Below are 11,761 nucleotides of genomic sequence, written 5' to 3' on the forward strand. Positions count from 1 at the left end.
ATCTCAGCTAAAACAGGCCTAAAACAGCGATTGTAACCTAGCAAAATCCTCTGTGTGTGTATGACCAAAGGAGACTTCACTCCTGACAAGAGGTAGCAAAGAACAGGAGGGGACAGGGAGGAGCAGGAGAAAAGCTCATGGCTAGTGGTTGGTTGTGCTGAGAAGGAGGGAGCAGAGAGGGACAGGCACCAGTTTCTGGTCCAATTCATCTCCAGACTCTTCCGCATATCCATTTTGACCTGTGGGGAGATGGCAGAACCAGCACGACAGGCAAAGGAAGGTGCTGAAACAGGTAATGACTCCCCTACTCTTCTGCCTGCCATGCTCCTTTGACCAAACACAGAAATTTAGGCTGATTTTTGCTGCTGCTAAGAGTGACGTTGGTGGTGATCTAACAAGGAGAGGCAAAATTACTGAAAGACCAAGGACAGAGAGACACACAGACAGACGGAAATAGAAAAAGCTGGTGAAAGCTGTCTTATTTTCCTCACTGTTTTAGGGCACAGTCTATGCTGAGCACTGCCTTTAACATAACTGTGAAGAACACTCAGGGAAACCTTCTAAGTTTTGAAATAAAAGCCCTCACATAGGGGAAGTCTAGTCTTCTCGTTGTGAACAGCTGCAGCCCTGCAATATTGCCCAGATTTTCTTCCAAAATAAGGAAGCTCTCCAGCTCTGTGAGAAGTTTCCCCAACCCACTCTGGTATGAGCAGGGGATGTGCCCATTCCCAGTCTCCCTCTAAGCTCCAAAAAGGAAATGCTGCAAGACCTTAGGCTCAATCTGTTCCTGCTCTGCATCGTCAGCTCTTCTCCTTCCTGAGCCAGCCGCTGCCCCAGATGGCAAATGTCTTTGGTGTGTTGTTGTTCCACCTTGGCTCGCTCCGTCTCAAACCTCTCCTCGAGCTCTGGGCTCCACACACATTTTTGCTCTTTCAGGCCATCAATTATAGCCCAATATTTTGAAACTCTTTCTTCTAGGTCTCTCTTCTGCTCCTCCACCTTGCTCATCTCAGCCTTGAACTTCTCCTCACTATCCTTCCTCTCCCTCTCAAAGCTCTTCTTCATCAACTCAATTTTCTGCTTGTAGTAGTTCACCTGTGGTGGAGACAGGATTGGGATATTAGCACCGTGCTCCTGAGAGCTCCCCCTTGCCTGCAGTCAGCTACGAATCACATGATCTAGCAGTGGCTTCACGAACATGCTTCATGCAGCTCCAGTTCCTACCGAACTTAGGGCAATAACCCATTTCATGTAGCAGCCTCTGATAAGCAGATACCAGTTCAGTTTGGTAGTCCCACTGTTTCCCAGTGGGCATTGCTGTTCCCTCCTCTCTCCCTGTTTGCAACACTGGGACCCTGGAGAGGAGAAGGGAGAGGCTGGGGCATCATCCACCACTGTTCTATCCTTCTTCCACTCTGCAGAGAGGTTCCTTGTCTGAGAGGTGACAGTGAGGGACTGCTGCTCCCCATGTCTCCCCTATAAATTCTGGAAGTACTAGGATTTGATAAGCACAGAGACAGGACGGTGAAACAGGCAGAAGGAGAACTGTAGGCAGTTGTGTGCCCCCTGAACCGTCAGCTGTAGGGCTGTAAATTTAGGATTTACTCTTGCAGTGGCTGCAATGAAAATCCAGCAAGCATCCCTGGCTTGTGAAAAAGGAGTGCAAGGTGCAAACTGAGGCCTCCTGCACAAGCATTTGCTGCTGTCTAAAGGAGCACTGAGCTCATGCTGTCACCTTAGGACATGAGTTAAAAGTGCCACTAGCCCAGGGAGATGGGACTGATACTTCCCATGCTCCCAGGCTTTGCTGCTTCTCCTCTTGGCCCTTTTGCCCAGTAGTACCACACCAGTGACGCTGAACAGAGTTAATCTCTAGTCCTCCATAGGCAGCAAGAACCACACAAACCGTCTGCAATATGACAGACACTCCTACAGAGCTTTTGTCAGCTTGCTGGGGCTCTAAGCCTGCTAACCAGCTAAAATGGGCAGGGGAAGAACATGGAGTATTGCCAGAGGAGAGAGGGAGTACCACTCCGCCCCCAGCCTGGATGGACAGAGACTCAGCAACCCTCCTGGAGCAGACATCAGGGCTTACAGAGCAGCCTCTCTGCAGCAGGTAGACGAGATGTTCCCTTCTCTGTTCTCCAGGCACTTGAGCTGGGAAGCTGGGACATTCACCTCCACAACCCTGGCCCTCACCTTGGCTTCCAGTTGCACCTTCAGGTCCTGCAGTTGGTCTTGGAGCTGCTCCACCATGAGTGTCATCTCTGTGCATGCCGAACTGGGAAATGGAGTGCTAGGAGAGCGGCATACTGGAAAGAGGAGCTCTGTGAGGACAACCCTGCAGAGTCCAAGTCCACTGCCCCTTATGCTGGCCTAGGAGAGTCCAAGGGTTTTCCTTGGGATGGCCATAGATTCCTGGAAGTCCTGGAATCTGGACCTCTAGAATCTCCAGTCCAACCTCCTGTTGGACCAGCTATTGCCAATGCTAGATCAGGATGGCTGTGGCTTTGTCCCTTATAGCCCCAAAAGATGGAGATTCCCCACCTTACTGGTCACCAGGCCCAGGGCCGTGCCACCCTTCCGGGCAAGAATATTCTTCCTCATGCACTTGAACCTCTCAAATTCCATTTTGGAGCTACTTCCCTTTTATTATATTGTGCCTCCTCACCAGGGAAAAGCTGCCTGTTCACTGCCAGCTGGCCAGCCCATAAAGTCACCATCACCAACCCCTGTGTTGGAGGGCCCTCCTTCCTTCCATCTCTGTCACTCTCAACCATCCATCACCCCCTCCATTCCTCCCATGGCTGCCTAGTGCCAGAAACAGCAGCACTGGCTCAGTCACTACAAGCTACTCCACACTCCTGCAGAAGTTCCAACCACCAGGAAACCTTGCTCTTGCCAAGTGGACAGAGATGCATTGAACCACCCCACCCTCACGCGCCCGTCAGGTGTTTTACCTTCAGTTGGCAGCGCTTGCTCAGCCTTGCTCTCCTGGTAGTGTGCTTGGGCCTTGCTCTTGTGTAGCTGGCAATGCAGCCTTTCCAGCTCTCTCTTCAGCTTGTCATTCTGGTCCCACAGCACCTGCATCAGAAATTAGTGACAACGCAGCTGTGTAGCTCCCTAGGGCTGCAAGGGGCCATGCACCTGTGGCTCCAGCAGGTAGGGGTACTTGGAGTCTCTCACAACGTGAGGTCTGCCTCACCAGTGTGGCTGGAGAATGAGCAGAGGGGCGATTTCCTTCCTTTCTGAACAGGCAGAATCAAGATTGTTTTGAAGAGCCAGAGGAAAAATACTAGCCCAGACTGCCATGGCCACCATTACTACCAAAAATAGAGGATATCGCCTCTTCCTCAGACACACTAAGGGGAAAGAGCCATAAACAACTGCTTCCTGTGCACACAAGCACAAAATACCAGTTCTGCAGACACTTTGAGGCAATGGACCTCCAGAGACCCCATCTGACCTAAACACAACCATCTCTAGCAACCAATGCTCAAGAAACACTGTGATCTCAGTACAATCCCCCTGGGGCCCAGAGACTCATACTTACACCCTCAGGTACCTGAGCTATCCAGCCAGCATTACTGCACTAAGGCAAAGCAAAATTAGGATTTATGGTGGAGCAGGCCCCAAAGGACCATCCACTTTGAGAAGACATCAAGTGATATCACCACCACTTGTGAAATTGGTGAGATGCAAAAGGCTCTGATCTAGGGAACTTTCAAAGATCCCAATTAATAAATGTTACTAGGCAGATCTAGACAAAAGCAAACAGTTTGTTTAATCTCCGTCCTAACAGGATCTTCTAAACAGGAGAACGGACAGAGGAAGAGAGAGGCCATCAGCAGAGAGAAAGAGGAATGGATAAAATCAAGGAGGTGCCTTTACAGGGGCAGATGAATCCACCAGCACTTGCACAGACATCCCTGGAGTAGCTGGGCAGGAGGAAAGACTGCAGAATCAAGCGTCTCTCAACCCCTGGTGCCACCAGGAGCAATGTCATGCTGGATAGCACTCCTGCACATTCGCCTTTAGCAAGAGAGCCTGTCTGCTGCATCCATGAAAAGGCTTTGCTGAAAGCACATGGATTTCAGCTCCTGCTGGGAGCTTTTGATAAGTCATCGTCTCTACTCAGTGGTGCTCCCTAATCACATGTAGTACTTGGAAACACAGAGACAAGGCAATAAGTGCAGGACTCTGCACAAAGCACCCAGCAAGCCAAAACATGCAAGATATGAAAGTCAGTTAAAAACAAGAGACAGGAAATGGAGCCTGTGTTCATGTCCCAGAGTCCCCAAGATCCTGGATGGGAGCATAGCACAGTGCAGGAGGTGAAGCACACACAACACCATTGCCTGGACCACGCACATGCCAGGTACCTGGATAGGCTCACCTTGACTCTCTAGCAGAGCCCAGCAGCACCATATTTTGGGGGGAGTTGTTGAAGTGGGAACAAGGAAGAGGGGAAAAACAAAGACAGAGAAGAGTTGAGCCGATAACCTGCCTTGCAAAGAAGCAACCCCCATACCTCTGCAGCTCTCTCTTCCTTTGAGTGGAAGCACCCTGTAGCACAGTCTGTGGTGGTCTGTCCCTACACCCAGAGCTACATGGCCCCCACACAAAACTGCCTCTGGCTACAGGGCGGCAGGAAAGGAGCAATCTACAACCCATCGCTCCATCCCCTTCAGGATCCCAGCAGGGAGACCAACCCACAGAGGGGAGTGAGCTGTGGGAGAAAGGAGGACCAGGCTTCCTTCCCCAGGGGCATGGCTGTGTCCTGCCTCCTGCCAGAAGGCTCTGAGTAAGGCAATACTGTCCTTATCCCCCCTCCACACTCTGGCCAGCAGCTCTGAGCTGCTCCCTCAGAGCCTGACAGATGTGAAGATGATGGCTGTATTTTCATGACAGCATTGCTGGAGAGCTGCCTGTTCTCACCCGGCACTGCCGCTCGTATTCCAGGATGATCTCTGCAAAGCGCTCGTCCTGGTTCAGGACCTCTGTGCTGTGTGGCTCCACTTGTCTTAGCTGAACAACAACAAGGAGATACTTCTTATCAGGCGAATTATCCCCTCACCAAACAGTGAGTCGCAAGCTTTCCTAAACTGCTGGAGTCTTGGTCTAGTGCAAAACCCATTGACTCAGTGGAAGGGTTCCTACTGCAGCTCTGGGGTGGGTCGGAGGCAGAAAGAGGGGGAAAAAGAAACCTTTCTTCACGTGTTAGAGACACCAAACTGCAGGCAGAATGGCTCTCCCAAATTGGCTAACAATATACAGACACATTTCTTTCCTCAGTTCCATTTAACCAAGTGCCTTGCTGAAGTGGAAGACAACAGAACTAATCCTTTACTTCAACTCCCGTGAAAAAGAAAATCCTTTTTTTCTGGAAAACAAATCCTGAAGTTCTCCCTTGAGGACTTTGGATTTGTAGTGTTATCTGCACCTGAAAACTGTCCTCATGCTTTTTCTTTTGATCTTTGAATAGCCCAATTGAAAACCAGTATTTTTATTTCCAGGCTCTCATTAACATATGGAAAAATTCAAAGCGGTGGTGGTGGGGAACCAAAACAACTGACATGTAATACGCAAGACTTCCTAAAAAAGAAAACCATCAATTTTTTGACGAACTCCTGAAAAGATTCTACTCAACCACAACACAGATAGAAAGGCTACCTTGTCCTTCATAATGAAGTCGAGCTCTTTCTGCAGCTCCAACACAAGCTTTTCCGAGGCTGCCAGTTTTTCAGCCATCTCCATGACCTTGTTTTGCAGATGTGTGTTCTCCTACAGATAAAAGGGAGAACATTCTTCTTGATTTCCTCGCATCAGAGGATGGGTTCATTGGCCATGGGCCCTCAACAGGGAGTTGCAAAGCAAGAGGCCAACCTGCATGCGCAACCCAGCACAGCTCACAAGGAACCCTGCCAGGACAAGCAAAGACAAGCCATGGATCTTTGCCACCGTCTCTACTTTGCCTCCTCTGGAACACAGAAGATGTTTCATCCAGGGCGGTTTTACCTTCCTCGTGAGGTCCAGTCTCCCTTGCAAGCTGGCCTCTTTGCCCTGGAGGAACTGCACATCAGCCTCCAGCTTGGCTTGACGGTTGGTCGCTTGCTGGAAAAGCAGGTCTTTTGCCTTCATTTCAGTCTGAATGTCCCTGGAACAGATAAGCACGACAGTACGGGCACTCAGAGGTGCGTTCATAGCTGGGTGCAAGGTCCAGACATCTCCTCTCAGCACTCACAAAGCAGGAGATGAGAGCTTGGCTGGAAGGGTGCTGCGCCCGTGCGATAAGTATGCATGTGGCAGGACATCTTTGGGGACTTGTCTGGTACTGGTGCAATGGCAAAGCAAAAGGGACAATGAGATGGGAGGGAGAGGCCTCAACCACCCACAGGAAAATCATCTTCCTTGCCCAACCCAAAGGACCCCTCCTACCTGAGCTTGCCCTGGCTGTACTTGTGGGCAACAAAGTGCTCGTCAACCTCTCCCATGAGCTGCAGGCAGCGTCTCTCTGCTTCCTCCAAGTCCAGCCTTGCCTTATCCCTCTCCCTGGAGATCTGCCTCACCCGGATCCTGTGGGAATCAGAAGCAGTGCATTGAGAGATACCCCACGCACCCCACAGAAGGGCCCTCTGCAGGAGGCTGTGCCCTCACCTGAGGCACTGCAGTTTGCACTCATAGGAGGCAACACCTGCATGTTGAATCCTGCTCCCAGGGACCATGAGTGTGTTGTCCAAGGCCTTCGTCAGCTCTGCCAGGCTCACCTGCTCCTCTGTGCTGCCAATGAGGCTCTGCAAGAAGAGTACAGACTGAAATCTCTCTCTCTCACTCTCAAAGGTGCTGACAAGACTCCTGTTGTCACATGATCTAAGTACTCTCCAGTCTTTGACACGACCTCCCCCCACCCCATCTCACAGGTAGGCTTAGATCACATCCACCCAATCCCAGATTTTTCTCCAGGCCTGGGGTGGACAAAATCCCACCATCACCAACCTGCTTGCTAGAAGGCCTTGTGCTTGTTTCACTCACTGCCACCAGACAAGACAGCACTAGAGACCCTGAGGATCTCCTCACAGCTCTGCACCCCTTCCTGAGTCCAAGCAGCAGTGACAAGCTCAGGACTGGTAAACCCAGTGCTGTGGCTGGAACAGAGGTGTGGGCCCACACAGCTTAGCAGGATGGACAGGATGCTTCCCTGCCAACCCAATGCCTGGGAGGAAAAAAAAAAAAAAAAAAAAAAAGGAGATCAGTCAGCGGGGCAAAACCAGCAGGGAAACCTGTTATCTTTCAATACTAAAGAGAGACTCCAGGGACCCCAAGATATTGGAGAAATCTTGCAAAATAACAGCAAGCTGTCAGGTGAGATGTCCTGAGCTGTGCCTAAGGTAGCCAAAAGCAGCAAGTTACAAGACAGTCTGGTTTCCCTAACAACCCAGAAAATGCAGTAGCCACAGAAAAACTAATACTGGAAGTTATATAGCATCAGATGGTCTTGTGAAAACCAGACTGGGACTGCCAGCCAAGTTTTTTTGATCTAGAAGCTAAAATTGGGCTGAAGGCAATTTAACCCTCCTTCCTTTGGAGGCGAGATTCAGCCAAATTGCCTGAGACCCCACGTGCAGCTGGTAACATCTCCAAGAGCACCGGTTCCATACGGGGTTTGGAGGCCTTGCCTTACTCAACTCTTACCTCAAAGTTGTAAGCCAAAAGAGCCTGAAACACTTTGCATTATCTTTTTTTTCCCTTTTTTTATTCAAAGGAGTAGTTTTGTTCAAGAACCTGGAAGAAGCTGCCCTGGCTATTGGGAAGTGAATATTGGCTATTCACTTCCACCTTAGTGCACTGAAGTGCAGTTAGTTCTAAAGCATTTGCAAATGCCTTGTCACTCCCTGGGATTAAAAGTACTAAGGAGAAAGAAATATTTTACATCAATTAAAGAAAACTTGGATGAAATTTGTTTTGTGCACTAAATGGGGGATAACCTTAGTCATGAAAGGTGCAGAGATGAGAGATGTCAGCAGTTCTGAAATCAATGTTAGAAATGGGGTCATTTTTTTTCTCTGCCATGATGTGCATTCCTCTCTCTCCAGTCAAAAAAAAAAAAAAAAAAAAAAAAAAGGAAAAGAAAAGAAAAGAAAGAAAAAATGAGGCTCAGTAGCCCTGTATTACTCTGTATTATCATTGTGCTCCACCTGCACAGGGTTTTACTTACTCACACAGCTCTGGACAGAGCCATTCAGTCCCCGTGCAGCAGTGAAGTCCAGACCAAACCCAACAATCGACTCGCAAGTCGAAAACTCTCTCCAAGTCACTGCCCTCTTGTGCCCAAGGAACCTCCACCAGATGCTCTTAAATCATCCCTTTGTGAAAAGAAACATCTTGGCCTGACTCGCTCTCGGCAGAGCCCATTGTTCAGTCTCCTTTTTGGTGGCAAAAGGACAGAGAAACCTTCCTAAGTGTGATGGCTGGATTTGTGTCTGAATTCTTTGCAAGATGTTGCAGCAAACAAATGCACTGTCCTGTGTAAGAAACCAGCAATAACTTACGGATTCTGATAGTTAATGGAAATCACCTCTAAGCAACTGCAGACCAAGGTCTTGAACCAGGATCTTTTTTTAAAGGAAAGCCTTCTTCCTTTAATCTCACCTCATCAAGTGCTAACAACCTTGGCTGCTTGAGAGGTGTTGGTGTACCTTGGAAAGAGACAGTCGCATGGCTGAACAAGCCAACCTGGAATTCCTTAAAGCTCACCCTGCCATCTCTTGCTCTTATCCAGTTTCGTGAATAAATCCTTGAGTTCTTAAAGACTGATGTCAAGAAAAGAGAAACCCACCAGCTTCAGAAACACAGCAGTAAGCATCCAAACCAGCTTCTTAAAATATACCCCATTTTATTTTTTGCATTGCAAATAGAACACAAAATTAAAAAAATACTGTTTGAAAATTAACACTGCACTTTTTCCATGTATGCAGAGAATCAAACTCATCTCTACCAAGTCTGAAACACTAGCCCAGTGGTGGATCCATGTAAGTATGAAAACCACTTGCATGCTGCTCCAGTTTTGGGAAAGAAGAAATTAAGGCCCCCGGGCCTACCCTAGGACCCTGCAGCGATACCCATTTGCCCTGGGCACAGCCTTTCAACTTGGAAATGGTAGACTGTTCTCAGAGGAACAGTAAAAGGGCAAGATACAATGGGCTCAAGCTGCAACAATGTAAATCCTCATTAGCCATAAGGAAAAAAAATTTCCACTTGAGTGTGGTGCATCCCTGAGACAGGTCCAGAGAGGCTGTAGGATCCATCGTGGTAGATATTCAAATTTTGACTGGACAAGCCCTGGGCAATCTGGTCTAGCCTGGAAGTTGGCTCTGCTGCAAGAGTAGACCAGAGGCTGCCAGAGATCCCTTCCCACCACTACAGATCAGCTCCTCCTCAGGGGAAGTAGTCTCTGCCTCCAGGAAAATGAAACTGTGCTAGGATACATCAGCTCAGGACCAGTACTTGTCCTCTGGGAAATGGGAAGGTTACTCATTTTGACTGTACACAGTTAATGCACAGCAAATCCCACTGCTTGTCCTCTCTCAACAGGCTGGCTCCCAGACTTTTCCTCCTGCTCACCTTCCTCCTGAACTCCTTTAACCAAATGCTCTTGCAGACCAGCACCAGCCAAGAAACTCTTGCCTGCCTCACCAGGCTCCTCCTGGAGAGCCCAGACTTGAGCCTCAGCCACATCCAAGCAAGGCCTGGGCACACGACAGCGGCAGCAGACTAGTTCAGGCTTCTGAGTGAAAGCATGGTATGCGTCTGCCGTCCTAAAAGCAGCCTCCCCACCACGTTGCCAGGCCTTTAATCACTTTCAGCTTCTTTGTTCGCCTCCAGATTCTCTCCAAAATGCACGTTGCCAGGCCTTTAATCACTTTCAGCTTCTTTGTTCGCCTCCAGATTCTGTAAAAACAAAGACGAAACAGTGTCAGGGACTGTCTGGCCCGGGACATGGGTCATGTTCTCCAAACCTGCCATTGCCACCCAAGCATCTAGTTTCCACCATCACTATGCAAGCGTCCAGCTCCTGCTGCATCTGCTTGCATCTGAAGCAGTAACAATCCACATTCACTTGGTATATCCAGGCACTCCTGGGAAGGCTGGGCCTGGAAATGCCAGTTTTTCTATGACAGCTCTGTTTTTGCATGTCAGATGGATTTTGGCCCAGAACTCAACAGTTGTCCTGCCAAGCAGGGATGGCCCTTTCCCTGCAAAAGCTGAAGGGTTTGTTTAGAGATCAGTCAAACAGCTGTCTAGACAGGTGAAAAGAGAGCAAGGATGAATTAAAAAAATCACTGGTAAAAGATGAGAAAAAATGGAAAAGATGATGAAAAACATAAATCTTGCTGAAATCTCAGGCAGGAACGGATGATATGGGGGTGCAACAGGCCCAGATCCAAATCCTCTGCCCCAAAAGCAAACCTAGAGACTCAGCTCTGTGAAAACTGGATCCCTGCTGCCTGCAGGACATGGGCAGAGAAAAGGTGGGGGGACAGTGTGGATTTCTCTTGGTTTCTCTCAGCTTTCTCTATAAATCTCTTTATTTCCCCCCCTGCCTGAACTCAAGTTTGCAAATCAAGCCATGTTTCACAGCCCTGGGTTTGCACAGAGGTGACACGGAGCCGACAGCCAGCCCGTCCTCCACCTGTGTGTTTCTCCAGGTGCTGCTGGGTCTGGGGTAGGACACCAGAGTGCGAGTGGGAAAGGTAGGTCAAGTATGCAGGTATCTTTTGAAATACAGGTTTTGAACTGAAATAAGGGCATGCCCCCTTGCTATCGGCAGCACCTCCACAAACAGGAGACAGCACAGCATGCAGAACACACAAACTGTCTGACCACCACGCTTCACTAGGAGCACCTCAAAGAGGTGCGACTTTACCAGATGACCTGTGCAAAGCAGAAGCGTTTTTATTACTCTGGATGCTGGCTGTTACCTGTCACCATAAAACATGCCAGTGCAGCACAAAATGCAGAGTTCAGAAGCCACCGTTGCCTTCACTCTTTCAGCCTTGGCCTCTAAGCTGCCGGCCAACTATTTGCAGGGTACACACTGCACTCTATATGCATTTTGGGGTAAGAATAATCAAACCCATCCATATGAAAACAAAGCAGGCTGTGAAAAAGCCCCGTCTCCATTTCCATGCTTGGAGCAGCGCTCTCTGGGGTTTCTACAGCAACTGCTGACTCTGAGCCAAGGTTTTTCTCCACAGGAAAGGCCTCACTGGGAACTACCATGTGCTGGGTGCTCAGCACCTCTGGGACAGGCTTGGCCTAAACATATACATATTTTTTACTTTAGGTGCGTAAGCAGTGATTGACAGCTTCACTTCAGGCCTTTTTTTTTTTTTTCCTTAAGGAGGCTCAGAGCAGTCATCTAGAGCCTGTCCTGGAGAAGAAGAAGAGAACAGCTCTTCTGGGCTGTTACAGCGACCAGGAGTCTCGCTGCTTAACGGAATAAAATAATAATTATGAAAAAAACACCCACAGCCTTAATCCATAGGATATTTTAGTCAGCAGCAGCAATTCAGCCGCCAACACATCCCCGCACAGACCGCGAACAGGGCGAGCCACAGCCCCCCACATCCGCGGGGACGCCGCCGCCAGCGGACTGGACCGGACCGGACCGGACCGGACCGGACCGGCCCGGCCCGCGCGGCTCCTACCTGCCGTCCGCGCTGCGCCACGCCGCGCCGCCGCGCATGCGCGCCGCCCCCAC

At 49.5% G+C, this 11,761-nt stretch overlaps 1 protein-coding gene across 8 annotated transcripts in view; it reads right to left on the bottom strand.

Annotated features, from left to right (window-relative positions):
- The window catches only part of NINL (ninein like), a 27,649-nt gene extending 15,890 nt beyond the window's left edge, over window positions 1-11,759 (bottom strand). For 3 of the 8 annotated variants that reach the window (XM_062571453.1, XM_062571451.1, XM_062571450.1), the window contains exons 1-11: window positions 9,622-10,204; window positions 6,997-7,213; window positions 6,658-6,794; window positions 6,439-6,576; window positions 6,245-6,334; window positions 6,019-6,157; window positions 5,674-5,784; window positions 4,939-5,028; window positions 2,961-3,084; window positions 2,200-2,327; window positions 770-1,095 (exon numbers count right to left, since the gene is read on the bottom strand). In XM_062571453.1, the coding sequence (XP_062427437.1) occupies window positions 770-1,095; window positions 2,200-2,327; window positions 2,961-3,084; window positions 4,939-5,028; window positions 5,674-5,784; window positions 6,019-6,157; window positions 6,245-6,334; window positions 6,439-6,576; window positions 6,658-6,725 (1,214 nt within the window). In that variant the 5' untranslated portion in view covers window positions 6,726-6,794; window positions 6,997-7,213; window positions 9,622-10,204. Of the gene's footprint in view, window positions 1-769; window positions 1,096-2,199; window positions 2,328-2,960; window positions 3,085-4,938; window positions 5,029-5,673; window positions 5,785-6,018; window positions 6,158-6,244; window positions 6,335-6,438; window positions 6,577-6,657; window positions 6,795-6,996; window positions 7,214-7,985; window positions 8,018-9,621; window positions 10,205-11,708 lie in introns of those variants that run through there. The other 5 variants (XM_062571452.1, XM_062571455.1, XM_062571454.1 and 2 more) reach the window with 5 other exon arrangements.
- Between the last annotated feature and the right edge of the window lie 2 nt (window positions 11,760-11,761).

This window comes from Rhea pennata, chromosome 3 (assembly GCF_028389875.1).
Source record: "Rhea pennata isolate bPtePen1 chromosome 3, bPtePen1.pri, whole genome shotgun sequence".
Lineage (NCBI taxonomy): Eukaryota > Metazoa > Chordata > Aves > Rheiformes > Rheidae > Rhea > Rhea pennata.